The following is a 16,464-nucleotide window of genomic DNA, read 5'->3' on the forward strand; positions in this document are numbered from 1 at the left end:
ATCACAAAACCTGTCTGACATGTGAATCGCATCAATTGGTTGTCACGGAATCGTTTATTTGCAAGCTCCATTGATACCGTCTCGAGTATAGATAAACAAAACTCCTCCCCAAACGCCTTGCTTTCTATGCTGATGCCTTCCAAAATTGCGTTTTTATGTTCTCACAAAAGCTGCCAAACTGGTTAGTGACTGTATTCGGTTATGGTTTCGAGGGGCAAACTTACTGGCATCAATCTGTTTGACCTGTGGTAATGTCAATCGAATTCTGTTCCTATATGCCACCGGCTCCTGCAGTTGCAGCGGGTTTCCTTCAAAGTACACCGTTGTCAAGCTCTTCTTGTCAGCAAGGTACTTGGCAACCTCCTTGTAATCGCTGATAAGGTTGTAACTGGCCCACAACTCCTCCAGCTCAGAAAGTAACTCAAGACCCTTAATGCTGGTGATCTTGTTATTTGAGATGTCCAGTACGTGTAGCTTGGGGTTGTGTTCCAGGCCCTCCAGAGACTCCAGCATATTGTGAGAGATGTAGAGCTCCTCGAGGGTGGGAACATCCTTGAGTGGTGACAAATCACTTATACGGTTGGACTGAATACTGAGGAGGCGCAGGTTGGGCATACCACCAAGACCTGCAAGCTCAGTAATCTTGTTCTTTGCCAGCCAAAGCTCCTCGATCGCCTTCAGAGAATCGAGGTTCTTGATTTCGCGAATGCGGTTCGACCCAAGCTCGAGAGACGTCAACTTATCGAGTCCCTCCAGCCCCTCGATTTTACTGATCTTGTTGGCGACGAAGTACAGTTCCTTGAGTTTTGTCAAATGGTTGACATGCTTAATATGCTTGATCTTGTTGAAGCTTAGATCGAGGCTTGTCAGATTTGTCAACTCGTCCAGGCCACGGATGTGGGAGATGAGGTTGTCGTAGAGGTCTAGGTCTTCAAGGGTCTCGGCAAGGGCAGAAAGGCCATCGATTTGCTCGATACTGTTTTGGCGGAGACAAATTCGGGAGACGTTCTTGAAGCGCTCGAGGCGTAACGAGGAAATCGATCCGATGCGAGAGTGGGAACACATAATTTCGTCGGTCTCGGGGTCTTCGTCGTCGAGAAGGTCTACAGGATGTGTTAGCCGGTTTCTATCACGGTCCGTGAAATGGTGAGCATACCCTCATCAGCGTCAATCTTCTCTCCCTTCATAACGTTCTCTTCATCCGAGTAATCAGAGTCAGTCAAAGCCTCTGGATTGGCCATAGACGCCGACTTGGGCATGCGAAGCTTGCCATCCCAGCCCTTGCTATTCCTGAGGCCAGGGCTGGACTCGCCATCGACGCGCGGAGACGGCGCATCATTACCCTCGGGGAGTTCGATGTGCGCATGGCCGTCGTTTTCTTTATCGGAAGCGGGCATGGTGACTGTGGTTTTGTCTTGGTGGGGTTTCAAAACAAAGACGATGATGTAGGTATCAAGCCTAAGTTAGATATTGGATCTGTCGGTAAATGGCGGGGCAGATGCAAGTTTGTAAGCGACGGGACTTTTGCACCTAACGATCTTGGTGGGGGAAAGACGCTGGAATGCGTTAACGTTAGGCGAAACGTAGAAAGAAGAGGGAAATTTGAGTTGGAGGAGGTGGAAAGTGCTGATTAAAAGCTGAGGAATTGTCGGGTGCTCTTTTGAAATGCAGACTAGACTACAGTACGGCAATAGAAAGTTAACGCTGTTCCTTTCCCTGTACCGTTTTGGTTCGAGTTGGTTCCTGAGGTGGCTGAAACAAGAGAGTTTGGTGGGGCAAATACCACTGTATGTCGCTAAGTAGTAGGTATGATATCAGCAATCAAATCACACCACGAAGCACATGAGATAATTGATGATACAATTCTCAATGTTTGTTTGGGGTTGTAAGAGATTGGTTTGTGAGATTTCAATTAATTCAGTAATCATCTGTCGCGAAGATCTGGTTATCTTATAGGTAGGTAGTTAAGATTCTCAAGTACATATGCCTTAAAAATCATCGAGTCCAGTCAGATCTCCATAGTGTACCTCAATATTACCCGTCCCTCCATCACTTTTCCTCGGCTGCCCATCGCATCCCAAATCCGCATACTTGCATCCTCTTCAAACCCAGTGACAAACGAACATGTCATAGCCCCCCGTGCCCCTTGTGCCTAACTACAGCATCCCACGTCTCTTCCTCCCCTGTCAGATGCTTCTTTGATCGCCGACTACAAATGTGAGATGGCATTTCGCGCTGTCACCGTCTCATTCCCGCGCTTTCGAGCAGCTTGCGTGGGATCGAGACCACATATCCGCTCCAACAGAGAGAGACTTGCATCCTTGAGGCCCTCGCCAGGCTGCATGAGACCATTGCATGTCGCGCCTTTTCTCATGCCGCCTTTGCTGTTTAGTGGATTATTCGTGGCATTGTGGTGTTGGAAGTGTGCCATGATGGTCTTGTTCCAGAATGCCATTATCTATAATCCATTTCTGCCTCCCAATGCGCGCAGCATGACCATTGATGAGGTGTCCCGAGATTGTGGGCGGATAAAATGGAGGGAAGAGAGGATAAAGTCGCTGGACGGTACAGAGATTGCGTTGTGTGTTGCAGATGTGCCCTCAAAACCTGAACCAAGTACGGCCAAGGCCACTCACGCTTATATCCTCTACTTTCAAGGTCCGCCAATCTCATCGATCTCGCATTTTACAGCAGCTTACTCAAACGCCTAGGTAATGCATCGTCTCTGCCACCTAGGCTACCGGACCTTTCCTGGATAATACGTCGAGCTCACGAGAATGAGCCGTCTATCCACTACACAATGGTATGTCTGAGTTATCGCGGCTATTGGACATCTCATGATCGGCCATCAGAACCAGGAATAGATCTCGATTCACAGGCAGCGTTTCAATGGATATCTCAATCACATGAAAGCAAGTCAGGGAAAGGTGACGGAACAAAGCCAACAGTACTCCTCTGGGGACAAAGCATCGGGTGTGGCTTTGCAACCAACCTGGCTGCCAAAGGCCAGTTCCCTCCTGAGCTAACAATAGATGGTCTCATTCTTGAAACGCCATTCACAAACGTTCGAGCTATGCTCCAAGCGTTGTATCCACAGAAGTGGCTTCCATACCAATATCTCTGGCCATTTCTCAGAAATCATCTAGATAGCTGGACCAACCTCGGCATGATAGCCAAGAGGTTTCCGGAGTCGCCGCCCGGGATATTCATCGTGGAAGCGGGCAAAGATGAGCTTGTGCCTGCCAATCACGGCGAGGAGCTGCTTGAGCGATGTCAACGGGTTGGACTCCCGGTAGAGCGACAAAAGGTACGCGGGGCACTGCACAATGAAGCCATGGTGAGAGCAGCGGGCAAGCAAGCACTTGCACACTCCATCGCCACGGCTGTTACGCGGGCACAAGGACCTAAGATGTTAAGAAAAGGGGAAGCTGTGAACAATGCAAGGAACCAGATAACTTGAAACTGGTCAGATAGAGGGGCGAATAACGACGTCTCAAGTTCTTCTGGCGTGAATTCGGGACATGTCGGTCATCTGCAGCTGTGGTGTACAGGGGTGGTCACAGTGTGTGACTGCCAGATGCCGTCACGCTCAAGGGACCGATCCCGTATAACGGGTAATGTCACCATCGATGCCCTCGAATTTCATCCGAGCCTTGGATTAAAGGGTCACTAAAACCCAGCAGACTGTATCGAGTGTGGAGGTGTTGGGAGAAATATGCAAGCTATGCCAGGTACCTTACCTTGGTGCCCCTTGCTAAATCATACCCACGGACCATGTAACAAGGCTAAACGGTCCACCATCAATTAAAGCAGCATGGGGTTAAAAAGGAAAAAGTTGTTTGCGGTTGAGAGTGTGCTCGGAGGCGAGAAGCCATGATGTGAAGTCGTGAGGATTAGATAGACAATGGGAAGCTTCAGCAGCCATAGAGGGTTGACCCATCTTGGTATGAGTCTCAATTGAAGTCAATTGAATCTCCAGAAGCTTACGATTCGAATGATGTAAGAAATGACGAGGCTTGAGCAGTATTTCAAAGCCTTGCAGCTCCATCATCGAACATGTCCTATCATGCAGTCCCATGAGCTTGGAGGCTTCTGCCTTGAGAGGATCCCCATTCGGCACGCAGAGCCCCACTATTCCTGATTGCAGAGGCGAACCACCACGCTGTAATCTCCATTGTTACAGAAGCCTCCAGTTGAAGCTTCAATTGAAAGAGGCATAGGTAAGTCAAACCCCGCTAACAAGCCCCCCTTACTCTTTCAGTCCATGTTGTGTTTCCTTTTTCCCAGCCCCCTTTTCTTTGTGACTCCCATCTTTCGTCAGATCCCTGGACCATCCCTGTAAAATTCCAACGACAGACGCCTGGAGTCAATTAAACCGCCCTGTTCTGAATCACGTGCGCCCGCGGCAATATCGCGCCCCTCTCTACGCGGACACCCAGGCTCGGACACGCGTCGGGCTACGACTTATCACCAAGCCAAAAAAGGGCTGACTCGCCTTCATGCGTAGGATGATTAGGGATGATCTATCAGCGGGGGTGCCGCTACATCAGGCAGCCTGTTCGCACGGGGCAAGCCTCGTATATTATAAAGATGCTGTCGTTTCTCCCATTTCGTAGGCCTTTTCCCCGTATCCTGAGTCGAATCAGAAGAGTGATCGCCTTTTCCATAAGTCACTATTTGAACCTGAGGTAGGTCTCAATCTTCTTCCGGCGTTTTCCATCATCATCGTCTGCCTCATTCTTTTTATTGTTGCCTCGTTCTGTCTCTGTCTCTGCCTACTCTGCCACCCACCACGTTATCGGCCTACGAGTATAAAACCGACCAGCGGCCCAGCTGATTTAATAATACACCATCTTGAATCTGCTCGAGATCTTTCACACAATCAGTCAACATGTTCTCCTCATCCAGAAGACACGAGAGCTCAAGCAAGAGCTTCTCAAAAGGCCACAAAGCTAGCAAGTCTAGTGCTTCTTTTAGCAAAGACAGTGGCATCACCAAGCGAAAACATGAGTCTCGCCACCATCGTCGACCAACAATGACTTCCATGACCAGCGCCAGTGGTGATGTTATGATGGGAGAGTAAGTCTATCTCCATTGCCTATCCCGATAGCTTGTTTCTTACAGACTCCAGGAGCACTGGGGCTTCACCCATCGTCACTCTCGTCGTCGGCAGCGAACAACGTCTCTTCGCCGCCCACGAAGACGTTCTTTCCAACAGTCCTTTCTTCAATAATGCACTACGAAACGGATACATGGACGTCGCCAGCAAACGCATCTCACTTCCTGACGAAGAGCCTGAGATCTTCAGCTCTGTTCTTGAGTTCTTGTACAAGGGCGATTACACTCCTCGTCTAGTGCACAACAAGCGCCGAAACTCGTATGAGTTAGAGGCTGCTACTGAAGAACAGCGCTCTGCTGTTGAAAGCACTGTTTACCATCGTAGCATTGATGGCGATCTTCTCAAGGACACCGTCATCTACTGTGCGGCGGAGAAGTATGGCCTTGACGAGCTCAAGAAGCTATCGCTGCGCAAACAAGGACTTCGTATGTTTCAATCTTCCCATGTCAATACACCTTACTTACAAATGTTTGCAGAATCTGGAATCCAGTGCAGCACCATTCTTGCTTCAGCCAGATATGCCTACGCCAACACTCCCGATACCGACTCCAAGCTGCGAGCTCACTATCTCGCTCTCATCATTCGCTCACGCAGCACTTTCAAGCGAAGTGGAACTATGCAACTTGAGATGTATAATGGCGGCACTCAGCTTTTCTTTGATCTGTTTGTCGCTCTTTGCAACCATGTCGACGACATCTCAACTGCGTCGTAAGTCTCAACCTTGATATTGCATGATGCTCCTAAACTAACACACAGCAGAAACACTCCCCGCTCAAACCGCCACTTCTCTTAATACCCATCCCCTTCACACGTGGCCCTTTATTGACTTTAATGAAACACGATTCTCCTTCTTTCTTTGATACAAGCCGCCGACTTCACAGTATTAACCAGTACCATAAAACTAAAGAGAACACCTGCGGTCGGAGTTTGGGTGCTACATGCTTTTTAAGGCGTTTCAACGGTTGGATTTGGCGTTGAATCTTATTTTCTTTTGTACTATTACTCTTCTTCCTAGCCCCTAGAGGGTTACTTTGGTATCTTGAAGCAAGGGGTTTTGGATTTTTGGCTCTGCTCAAAGCGAGCTGGCTGGATAGGTTGGGAATTGTTTGTTCACGATGGTTTTGTACCAAGGATACCAAGACTGTCATCTACGATGGATTGACGAAAAAGCTGTACTATTATTATTCACGACGCTCTTTTGGACGAGCTATTTCGAAAAGAGCGAGCTTTGAAATAAACTTCATGTCTTGAAAATCACGCCTTGCCCGTTATTGTAACTTGAAGTAAGAACCAAAAGTTCCTAGCATAAACACCAAAACTCAACGCCCACCAAGGTTTGATGAGCGTGTCCAATCACGTCGTTAAACATGTGTTGCTTATAACGGAATAGATCCCCGGATGTGAGTCACGCTGGGGGATAGAGTGCGATCTAAAACATGCGAGTGAAAAGGAAGCGAACCATGCAAACTGTAAGTGTGCACTGTGGGGATATCAATGCCGCGTCGGATTCGACAAAAAGTCAGACTAGGGTCTCAGGACGCCAACAAAAGTAAACAAGTATCTGTAGGTTTGGCCATCGTGTCTGGAGCGTCAACAGTTGGGGGCTGACAAGGACGAGGCACAGATGCAAAGCAGGGAGATGCAAGGGTAGTGCACGCTGCGGTGTCTGACCGTGAATATGGCGCAAAGATAACCTCGATCAATGAGGAGGTCAAGCCAACTTCATTGTGAGCCTTGACTTGGAAAGCAAATGTAAAACAGAGTATGGCCATCGTGAAAAGTGCTTTGTGATTTGTTGACGCAGGCGTCATCCTGACGGCCGCGGTATCTATCCGCCTTGTGCACTAGTGTTTTCATAGAATAGTATCAACAAGAGAAGCATCGCTGAACTTTCACGCTTCTCTTGCCTATCAGACCATGCCTCGCCCAATAACTTCCTTCGACAGCTTCACCTCACAGTCCTGTGCCGGGGAAAGCTCCCTTTTTGGACAGTACCACGATACCTCGTTCTCTTGCGATATACCCTTTCATAAGATCCTAAAGAAGCATATGTGTTAGTGACTTAGGTGTTTGTAAGGCTGAGATGGAGGGGGGTGTAGATAGACATCGAGAATGCCCCAGGCAGGCATTCAAATGAGGCAACATTTTGGTGACGAGTATATAGTCAAATGACCGCCACGTGGATGCCGACCATTACTTTCGCCAATTTCGACCAGAGAAAAGACAGCAGTTCCACGAGGCAGCCAAAAGCTCGGCAAGGAAAAAGATCTGAAAACTTACCTTGTAAATCATATTGGCCAGCATACACTCAACCTCATCTGGATCGACCAAGTGACCGCTGCCCATACTAATAGCAGCTTGAAACTCGGCAACGGGAACTCTTGTACGACGGACCGGGGCGGCGTCACCATCTTTTGGCTCATCAAATCCACCAGCGATGAAGACCTTACGAAGGAGGTTACGCAAGGCGATATCTCGACCTCTTTCAAGGGTAAGATAAATACGTCGCTTGACAAATTCAGCTTCGCCATGCTGCAGAGCCTGGTCAAAGGCCTGAAGGTTGCCGGATTTAATGCAAGTAGCGAGAGGGAGGAAGAGGTCCTGCAGTCGCGGGTAATTCTCGAGGAGGGCTTTCGTGGGGAGGACGTGGCTGGTAAGGAGACGGCAAGGAATGAGGTAGGTGAGGATTCGTCTGTCATCAAGTCAGCAAACATATTCGAACTACAATGGCTTGTACTCACTCTGATTGCGCGTAAGCGTCTTTATGGCATAGTTGCCATGCTTCGTTGAGGTGAGACTCAGCCTAGATAGAATGTTAGACGATCCCGTTGAATGAGCAAGATGTACCCACCTTGAGGTAGTTTTCCTCAAGGAAGAGCAAGACACCCTCATAAAACTTGAAGGTCACTCGCTGAGATTTTGGGAACGATTCCAGTGGCGGCATGTCTCCTTTGTCATTGTACACAGCCAACGTCTTGAGAATCGTTCTCGACAATGAGGCAGAGTTCAGCTTGAAGTAAGTCTTGAAAAGGAGGTTGATAACAAAGTAGATTCCCCATTTCCTTGACTCTTCGAGTGGCGCTCTGATTGCAATCAGCCGTAATCCATATGCCCAGAGCAAAAGCAAACATACCTGTCATTCAAACACAGTGAAAAGATACGCTTGAGATGTCCCTCGCAGTCTCTTAATTGAAGTTGTTTGTCTGTTTCGGGATCAAAATCATCTGATATCAAGGAAGCTCCAGGACCAGTATCAAAGGCTTTGGCCCGACGCTCCTCGTCGGACTTAATCGCAAATAACCGAAGATACTTTCCCACCATATATAGGGATGGGATTGTCCATGCTTCGAATCCGTGTGAGTTATAACCACGGATAAGTACTGAGGTCAGTTCTTTCCATGCCTCGTACACTTTTGTCCATGTAGACTGTGTCGTGAGTTAGCATGACTCTACCAAGTGGTTCGTTTTCTTACCTTGCCGCTCTCCCCCGCCAAGATTTCAGCAACAGCTTTCCAGTACGAGGTGTAGACCTCAACCCAGCCCGTTGTCTCATCGTGATCGATTTTCCGTCGATGAGCTGTGTTGGACTTGATAAAGTGTTTGATGTCGCCTTTGACACTGTGAGAATTCGTGCTACGCCATACTGCCATCAAGCGGTGAGGGTCATCTGCTGGAGGAACAGGTGAGAGCGTCTGCGCAAGTTTATAACCATTCCGTTGTGAGTGAGCCTCGGCAAACTGTTCGAATGTAGTGTTCATGGTGACTGGTATTAGACACGCGCTGTGTCTTTGAGTAAGATCTTTCTTTAGTGGCAATTAATCTTAAGCATCAATAGAAATTCCAAAGAGTAATAGCGTGTAATCGTTATAGTAGCTCCGTACGGTGTGAGATTCTGAGATGTTTTGGCAGAATACCAAAGTTGCAGTTACTCAAGGTCGATACCAGCCTCACTCAATCGTTGAAGTCACCTTCACTCTTCCCTCCTTCCCTCACAACTTTCTTTGAGCTCTTGTCAGCGTATCTGATTGGCCATCAGACCCACCAACCTTGGCAGCCATCTGCATCGAGCCTGCACGTGATGCTCGGTCGAAGTGGGTCGCTATTGACCAATCGCTGTTGGGGCCCAAGCCCTCCAGAAGCTACGACCCAGTCTCTTGCCCTCTCACCTTCGCACAAAAATTTGGGATCTTTCAAACTTCGGCCATCTTCACTAACCTTCGCAGTCGGAATTGACCAACGTCACAGTAAGTCGACGATACAGACATACACAAGGGAATAACTAACCAGTATTACAGATGGGTAAGCAATTTTCTGTTTTTATGCGCTCGGTCATAGCGATGTCGCCTGCCGGAGGATAATGGACGAGGGAAAAAAACAATTTCGATGTTTCTTCAACTCGACTAGGAGGGGAGCGAGGACGAAGGATCAAGGCCCTCCGGGACTACAACAACCTCACTATTCGTTCACACAACTTCCGATTGCCTTTTGAAGCGGGGTCCAGCAAATTTTCTGGCACGGAAACCCAGTTTCGAAATTCGGCATAAAGATTCGACCTACCCACAGCACTCTCTCGAAATTCGACATTTTTCCTTCGGCTCGCGGCATCGCATCAGATAAATTAGCATCTGGAAAATATCATACTGACAATGCATTCAGGCCGTCTTCAGGAATACGAGGTCATCGGGCGCCACTTGCCCACCGAGGCTGACCCTACACCCGCCCTCTACCGCATGACCATCTTCGCCCCCAACGAGACGGTCGCCAAGTCCCGATACTGGTACTTCTTGCGCGGTCTCAAGAAGGTCAAGAAGGCCACTGGTGAGATCGTCAGCGTCAAGACTGTACGTTTGCAAATTTCAACCTTGAAGGAACCCATGGAGGCTAACTCGGATATTTCAGCTCCACGAGAAGCACCCCCTCAAGGTCAAGAACTTCGGTGTCTGGATCCGATACGACTCTCGTTCCGGCACGCACAACATGTACAAGGAGTACCGTGAGCTGTCCCGAACAGATGCCATCGAGTCTCTCTACTCCGACATGGCTGCCCGCCACCGTGCCCGCTTCAGGTCCATCCACGTACGTCGAACTCACTTCGCAACCACAGATCCAGCATCACAGTTACTAACAGCATACTCCAGGTCCTCCGCGTCGTCGAGCTCGAGAAGACCGAGGACATCAAGCGACCTTACATCCGCCAGCTCACCCAGAAGAACCTGAGCTTCCCCCTCCCCCACCGTATCACCAAGGAGAGCTCCAAGAAGGTGTTCAGCGCGAAGCGACCTTCCACTTTCGCTTAGAATGATTTCGGTTTAGAGGATGGTTAGGCTCTGCGGGTGTTACACGGGATCATGGAAATATCAACTGACTTTGCTCAATAAAATGGGCAATGAATGAACCAAAAAATTCTGAGCATGCGAGATGCTGGCCGGTGTGATGCACAATTGATTGGGTTTATAAACTAGCAATGACTACCGATTGTGAACTGTTACAAAGATTCGCCTGTCCCGCTTCCTGGAGAAGTCTCCATCTGTGTATCGTTGAAAAACTCTGTCCAGTATGACCATTCCATAGGCACACCTTGCTCTAACCCCATTCCAAAGTCGAGGTTCAAAACCTCTGGCGGATCGAACAGTATTGAAGGGTTCATACTGCTCGTGTCGTACTGCTGCGTCATGCCTGGCCCTGACACCGGGATGTTTGTCATCTGTTGAGCTGGGTTAAACTGCAACGGCTGAGGCATATCCATATTCGGAGGCATGAAAGACACTGCAGGGTTCAGATCCAAGTTGCCATTGAGGTCCATCTGCTTCAGCAGCGCTTCTGTTCTTGCGGCTCTCGCCTTCTTCAAAAGTTTTTTGATAGGTCTCCAAAGCGAACCTTTGGCTGTGTCTGCAATGTGCTCTCGTGATGAAGGGAACGTTCTCTCGACAACAACCCATGCCTTTTCTACCAATTCTCCCTCGGTTTGCACGCAAAGCTCAGCTAATGCAACTGCCAGGGGATGCCATTGCACATAGGTGTCTGTCCACCAAGCGAATCGGTCCTCCCATTGGTTCTTCGTCATTCGCTCGCGCAGCTCGATGATAGAGATTGCAGTACGTAGCATGGTCTCCTTGGACACACGAGGCCTATCGGGAGCCGGGCCACCGTTGAACGGGTATTGGATGTTGAGCCAGAGCTTGAGAATGACAATACGGGCGATCTCGGCAGCGTAGACAGAAGGAAGATGAGAGGGTCTGGCGGTATGGATGAAGGAGTTCTCCAGTTGACGGATGTGAGATATAAGCTGATCTTCTGTGTACAGGAAGTGTTCGGGTTCGCCTTTTGAACTGTATCGTGGATGAGAAAGAAATCCAAAGATACTTGAGCACATGGCTGTACACAGACAAACAACATTGTCGGCAGGCGTTGACTTGGAGATCAGAGGCCCAGGCGAGTCAGGGCCAAAGTCAACGTCATCAATCGGTGTAGGCTCTATGGTATCCCAACTAGATCGGACAAGTGTTGAACCCGAGCCTCTGTCTTCGGAGCCACGGATATCAAGAACAACGATGAAGTGCCATAGACGTCTTCTCATCTCGGCCACAAACGGTGTAAAACGGTGGCCGTCACCGTCCCGATGAAGGTTTTGACCTTGAGCAATACGGACAACCAGTGATGTGAGAACCCAACACGTCCGGTCATGCAGATGCACACGAATCATGCTGGTATAAAGCGTGAGTGCTTGTAGAGTTTCGAGCTTGGTGGTACTGAGATAGTCTGCCTCGGCAAGCGCTCGTTCCACAGACACGCGGTATCGTCTTGTAAGAACCTCTTTACTCTCCCCCAGCTGCTTGAAACAAGATTCTGGTGTCAAACAAGCGGCTGCGCAAAAGTATATAGCAAACATAACAGCGTTGATTTCTGGAGTAAATCGGTGAGTTGATGGTGACTCGATGTAAGCTTGGAAATGCTTGCCCATGGTCGGACGGTGTAGAATCTTCATGAGAGGATCGACATTGCGTGAATAGATTGTCCAGAGTCGTATCATCATATTCGGGTGAGGATGTATTAATGGCTGCCGCGAGCTGTAATCGGAATTTCCAAGCAAATATCCCGACGGACCCGTGGAGGGAGTGTCCAGAGACTCCGGGCTTTCACCCTCCTCCTCATCGTCACTCTCCTCAGAGGGCTGGTTCAACGCTTGTCGAATGCCCTCAACCTCAGCACACAGGTTCCCCCAGAAACCTGAGCTGAGATACTGCTCTCCAGCCTCTACATTAGCAGCCTGAGTAGCTACAGCCTGGGACTCATCACAGTGATCATCCAAGGTGGCGGACAAAGAAGTTGTACCTGGTGGAGACTGAATATTCTCCTCATCCAACTGCTTCAATTTGGCGGGGTCAGCTTGATTGACGATGTTTTCAAGACGACTGATCCTATCAAGCAGTTCACTCTGACGGGGTCTCGGAGCGCGCCTGGTTGGTTTTCTTGAAGGAAATACACAGTCGAGCCCAAATCGAGAACATTGTCCGCAGAACGGTTGAATCTTGTCGCATTTAATTTTGCGTGTGCGACAGTTGGAGCAACTGAGCACTTTGGCTGGACGGCCTTCTCGGGAGCTCATTCTGAGTAAGAATGTAAGATTTTAGATAGATATATCCCCGTTGAGAAAAAAGAAAAGTGAGTAGGCGATAAAAGCCAATAACTAGGTTTTCTAACGTTAAAACGGCTGCAGAAGAAGGCAGTTTCTCCCGATGTGAGATGATCTTGGCGTTTTGAGAGGCTTCGTTGAGTTTATTAACAAAGACTAACTTTAAGACTTGTTCTTCAACGAAAAGAAGTGCCGGGAATGGAACCTAACGATTGAACGGCCCCACCTTCATGTCACTTTTAGGTATAGGTAGTGACGTTTCGATTTTTGGGGACAATGACTTTACGCCCAAATCGCTCCAACTCGGGTCGTATCTGTTCTCTCTGGCGTGAAGGATTCACTTGCCAGGGCTGAAGCTAACCCCATTGAACCACTTTTATTCAAGGGTCTTAAGCATGTGCTTCTTTTCCGAAAATTGGTGCTGTAGGGTAAAGTTAGTGAGTGGCTGGAACTTTTGTAATACGATAACCTTCCAGATAAGTACTTAATAATTAATGACCAAGGATCCATTCGACTCATAGAGCCGCGATAAAAATGGTTTGTGACTCACCTTCTCAGATTTGTATAGACGAACTCGGAGACAAGATAGTATAAGAAGAAAAAAGATTCGCAGCATTGTCTTCCTTTACTTGCCAACAATCTCAACAAAAACTTGTACTTACTTTCTCGCATTTTCCCATTTTCCTTACCCTACAACAATGGATCCAATCGCAAAGCCACCTCTTGACTTCGTCACAATCAAGACAACACTTCCCGTCTATCCTCTTCCTCCTAATAGCGAGCGAAAGCCATGGCAGACAGAACGTCTAACAATGAGGCCCATGACACAGGACGACTTTGTCCATGTCCGGGCTGTTCGAACAGAACCTGACGGCATGATCTGGGCGACACAAGGCCGTCCTGATATAGAGATGGAAGAGACACAAAAGAGCCTCGATCGTCGACTACCTCCAAACGATATCAAAGGATACGATTGGCTCATTACCCTCACCGAGACTGGCGAGTTCATCGGGATAGGAGGTTCCTGCGTGTGGTCAGCTGAACTTGGCTGGCCAGCTCTAGGATATCAATTCCTCAAGACGCATTGGGGCAAGGGATATGCTTCCGAGTTCGTCAAAGGCTATCTCAACCAGTGGTGGTCGTTGCCAAGGACGGAGGTTGAGCTCTCTGTGGATAAGAACTCCGTGCGAGGCGATGGTGAAGTCAAAGACGAGTGCATCACAGCCATCACACTAAGTGACCACGTTGCAAGCCAAAATGTCCTCAAGAAGTGTGGGATGGAGTTTGCATCATCGTGGGAAGAGCCCGATGCTCGGGGCATCCTTGACGAAATCACCCTGCATGGATTTTTCGCGCACAAGGCAAAGGTCGGTAATCAGTCATGAGCTGATGGCCGAAAAGGGCTATATAACGTCCATATTAACCAATCGGCCTGTTCCGAGCGGTGCATTTGATATGTTGATCGGCCGTGACCGGACATTTCAGAAGTCCGTGATAGTTTCCAGTCCGGATGAGTTCCACTTTTTGGCCGGCCATGATGAAACAATAAGTCAGACGATGGCGAGCCTACAGTTACAAGCATTATGTGGTTATATTCTGTCAGCCTTACAATCTTACACAAAGTATATATAGTCGTCATTATATTGAGCTTAAATCATCTACTATTGTGACTCTTCTCCAGCTTCAAATCAGTTACTTCATCAAATGGGATATCATACGGTTTCATCCATTGACAGAAGACTCCAATATCAAAATGCCTATCGCAATGCCCCTTCCATCTCTTCTGGCTACGGCCACAGGCATCACCGGTTCAGCTTGGGCTTCAGGTAAATTTAATGCTAGTCTCATCTGTAAAACTACTCACAGTATCAATAGGCTTCATCATTTCTCTATCCCTCGCCGGTGTCCCAGCCGCTCTTCAACTCCAAGCACCCTCCAGCGCAACTGTATGGCAGGAACTCTTTAACCGCGGCTTCGCCCTTATGCCCAAGTTCGCCATAACAACATCAGCAGCTTACCTATACGCCATATATGCAGCAAGGCAAGAAGGCCGCAGCTGGAAGGGCTTGGCGATCGCTTCAGCCTTGACCGTCTCTATTGTGCCATTTACTATCATCTTCATGGCTTCCACAAATGACCTTTTGATGAAGGCGGCTGCTGGCACGTTGGAAGCTTCACACGAAGATGTGGCCAAGTTGATTGGAAGATGGGGAGTCTTGAATTTGGTGCGAAGCTTGCTTCCTTTGGCTGGAGCCGTTGCTGGCTTCTCAACCTTGATTGAGTCGCAATGAGAATACACAACGAAAGGAAAAGAGGAAGAAAGAGTATGAATGATCTAGCAAAGTACCCTCCAGAAAACTACCAGCTCAATAGTACAAGATATCAACTTGTGTCGGTGTTCCGGTTCACAGTACCCTTAAAAGAAGCCGCTCCCTCATACCAGCCAACTTGATCCCCTTAATGTTTCTCCTCAAACTCACGAATGAGCTTGTGGCAGTTGCCCAGATTTTTCTTGGGTTCCCAGGTGCATTCCTTCATCGAAAACCCCTTCCACTTGACCAGGTAAAGGTGCACGCCAGTAGGACCATCGATCCCTGAATCCATGATCTTCTCGACCTCCCATTCGGTCTCGGATTCCGCATCACTCTCGTCACTCCTCTTGCTCTTGGCAAGAAGACGTGCGGAGCTTCGTTCAGTAGAAGGGCTGACCTCAGGAACTTGGACGACTACTGTTCCCCTTTTCTTAGTGGGAGGGCGTCCACGGCCTCGCTTGGTAGGAGTTGGGGTTGGTGTACGCTTCTCCTCCTTGGCTGAGGATGCTACGGAGCTGAGTCGTGCTGAGCGCCGAGGCTCAACAGCTTCCTTGACCACAGTCCGGCGCTGACGCTTAGCAGGGCGACCGGGCTTCTTCTTGGGAGTTTCCTCAGGGACTTCCTCATCTGGTGAGAGGGGTCGTTTCTCGCCCAAAGTGATCTTTGCCTGATTATCCAGTGAAGGAGTCATAGAATCCTCGCTATTTCTCTCGACATCCATAATGTCGGAGACAATCTTCACAAGAGGCTCGTCATCTTCGATGCTTTGACGCAGACTAGGCAGTTTAATCAAGATTAGCAGGGGCACCCGAGAGGAAAGAGCCTAGAAAACCTACTCATCAAACCCTTCAAAGGGTAGTTTGTCGCGAGCGAAGAATACAGTAGGTGTGCGCTTGACTTGAGGCATCTTGTTGATGAGGGAAGGAACTAAACGAGGAGGTTTGTTTGCAGTTGGTTGCGATTCGAAGATGCACTTGCTGAAGCAAACGAAAAGGTCGATACAAAGATGGCGAAGCAGACTCTTATCCTAAGCAAACGTTAATTTTGAATGCGAGGAAGAAATGTAGTCGATACTGACGATGGATCCCAACTTTGGATCTCGGTACGCCAACCGAAAGGATCGAGTCTGAGCTTGAAGAGATTGAAAAGTGATGATCGCCGAGAACAGCAGAGATGCGATATTCTAGCAATGTTCTGGGGAGTGAGTCTAGATATTGTGGCAAGTTTTATAATCCTTTGAAAGTCAAGGGCTCGTCGAGTGTTGGCGGATGACGAAAGAAGGAAATGAAGCGTTGAGAAGATGGCAGCTGCTAAGTAGATGCAAAGGCAGCGAGGAATATTCTGAAAGCAGGAAAACGCTCGTAAAAAGCGATGATTTTTTTTCTTAGGTAGTCGATGCA

At 48.6% G+C, this 16,464-nt stretch overlaps 7 protein-coding genes across 7 annotated transcripts; 3 read left to right on the forward strand and 4 right to left on the reverse strand.

Annotated features, from left to right (window-relative positions):
• Positions 1–153: 153 nt before the first annotated feature.
• On the reverse strand, positions 154–1,397 carry FIESC28_07826 (uncharacterized protein; the record flags this gene model as incomplete). The annotated part of the gene is made up of 3 exons (XM_031161966.1): positions 154–170; positions 225–1,103; positions 1,157–1,397. The coding sequence occupies 3 exons, from the start codon at positions 1,395–1,397 to the stop codon at positions 154–156; spliced, it is 1,137 nt and encodes a 378-aa protein (XP_031013945.1).
• A 3,494-nt stretch (positions 1,398–4,891) lies between these two features.
• Positions 4,892–5,912, forward strand: FIESC28_07827 (uncharacterized protein; the record flags this gene model as incomplete). The annotated part of the gene is made up of 4 exons (XM_031161967.1): positions 4,892–5,079; positions 5,132–5,544; positions 5,596–5,827; positions 5,876–5,912. The coding sequence occupies 4 exons, from the start codon at positions 4,892–4,894 to the stop codon at positions 5,910–5,912; spliced, it is 870 nt and encodes a 289-aa protein (XP_031013946.1).
• Positions 5,913–7,072: 1,160 nt separating this feature from the next.
• On the reverse strand, positions 7,073–8,877 carry FIESC28_07828 (uncharacterized protein; the record flags this gene model as incomplete). Its single annotated transcript, XM_031161968.1, has 6 exons — positions 7,073–7,156; positions 7,400–7,811; positions 7,861–7,922; positions 7,971–8,202; positions 8,253–8,545; positions 8,593–8,877. 6 exons carry the CDS (start codon positions 8,875–8,877, stop codon positions 7,073–7,075), a joined length of 1,368 nt encoding a protein of 455 aa, XP_031013947.1.
• An 888-nt stretch (positions 8,878–9,765) lies between these two features.
• Positions 9,766–10,416, forward strand: FIESC28_07829 (uncharacterized protein; the record flags this gene model as incomplete). Its single annotated transcript, XM_031161969.1, has 3 exons — positions 9,766–9,960; positions 10,019–10,195; positions 10,258–10,416. The coding sequence occupies 3 exons, from the start codon at positions 9,766–9,768 to the stop codon at positions 10,414–10,416; spliced, it is 531 nt and encodes a 176-aa protein (XP_031013948.1).
• A 188-nt stretch (positions 10,417–10,604) lies between these two features.
• FIESC28_07830 (uncharacterized protein) lies at positions 10,605–12,725 on the reverse strand (the record flags this gene model as incomplete). The annotated part of the gene is made up of 1 exon (XM_031161970.1): positions 10,605–12,725. One exon carries the CDS (start codon positions 12,723–12,725, stop codon positions 10,605–10,607), a length of 2,121 nt encoding a protein of 706 aa, XP_031013949.1.
• Positions 12,726–13,450: 725 nt separating this feature from the next.
• FIESC28_07831 (uncharacterized protein) lies at positions 13,451–15,043 on the forward strand (the record flags this gene model as incomplete). Its single annotated transcript, XM_031161971.1, has 3 exons — positions 13,451–14,119; positions 14,434–14,578; positions 14,628–15,043. The coding sequence occupies 3 exons, from the start codon at positions 13,451–13,453 to the stop codon at positions 15,041–15,043; spliced, it is 1,230 nt and encodes a 409-aa protein (XP_031013950.1).
• A 166-nt stretch (positions 15,044–15,209) lies between these two features.
• On the reverse strand, positions 15,210–15,971 carry FIESC28_07832 (uncharacterized protein; the record flags this gene model as incomplete). The annotated part of the gene is made up of 2 exons (XM_031161972.1): positions 15,210–15,840; positions 15,901–15,971. The coding sequence occupies 2 exons, from the start codon at positions 15,969–15,971 to the stop codon at positions 15,210–15,212; spliced, it is 702 nt and encodes a 233-aa protein (XP_031013951.1).
• Positions 15,972–16,464: the final 493 nt, after the last annotated feature.

This window comes from Fusarium coffeatum (genome assembly GCF_003316985.1).
Source record: "Fusarium coffeatum strain FIESC_28 chromosome Unknown BRIP53273_contig_176, whole genome shotgun sequence".
In the NCBI taxonomy this organism is placed as follows: Eukaryota; Fungi; Ascomycota; class Sordariomycetes; order Hypocreales; family Nectriaceae; genus Fusarium; species Fusarium coffeatum.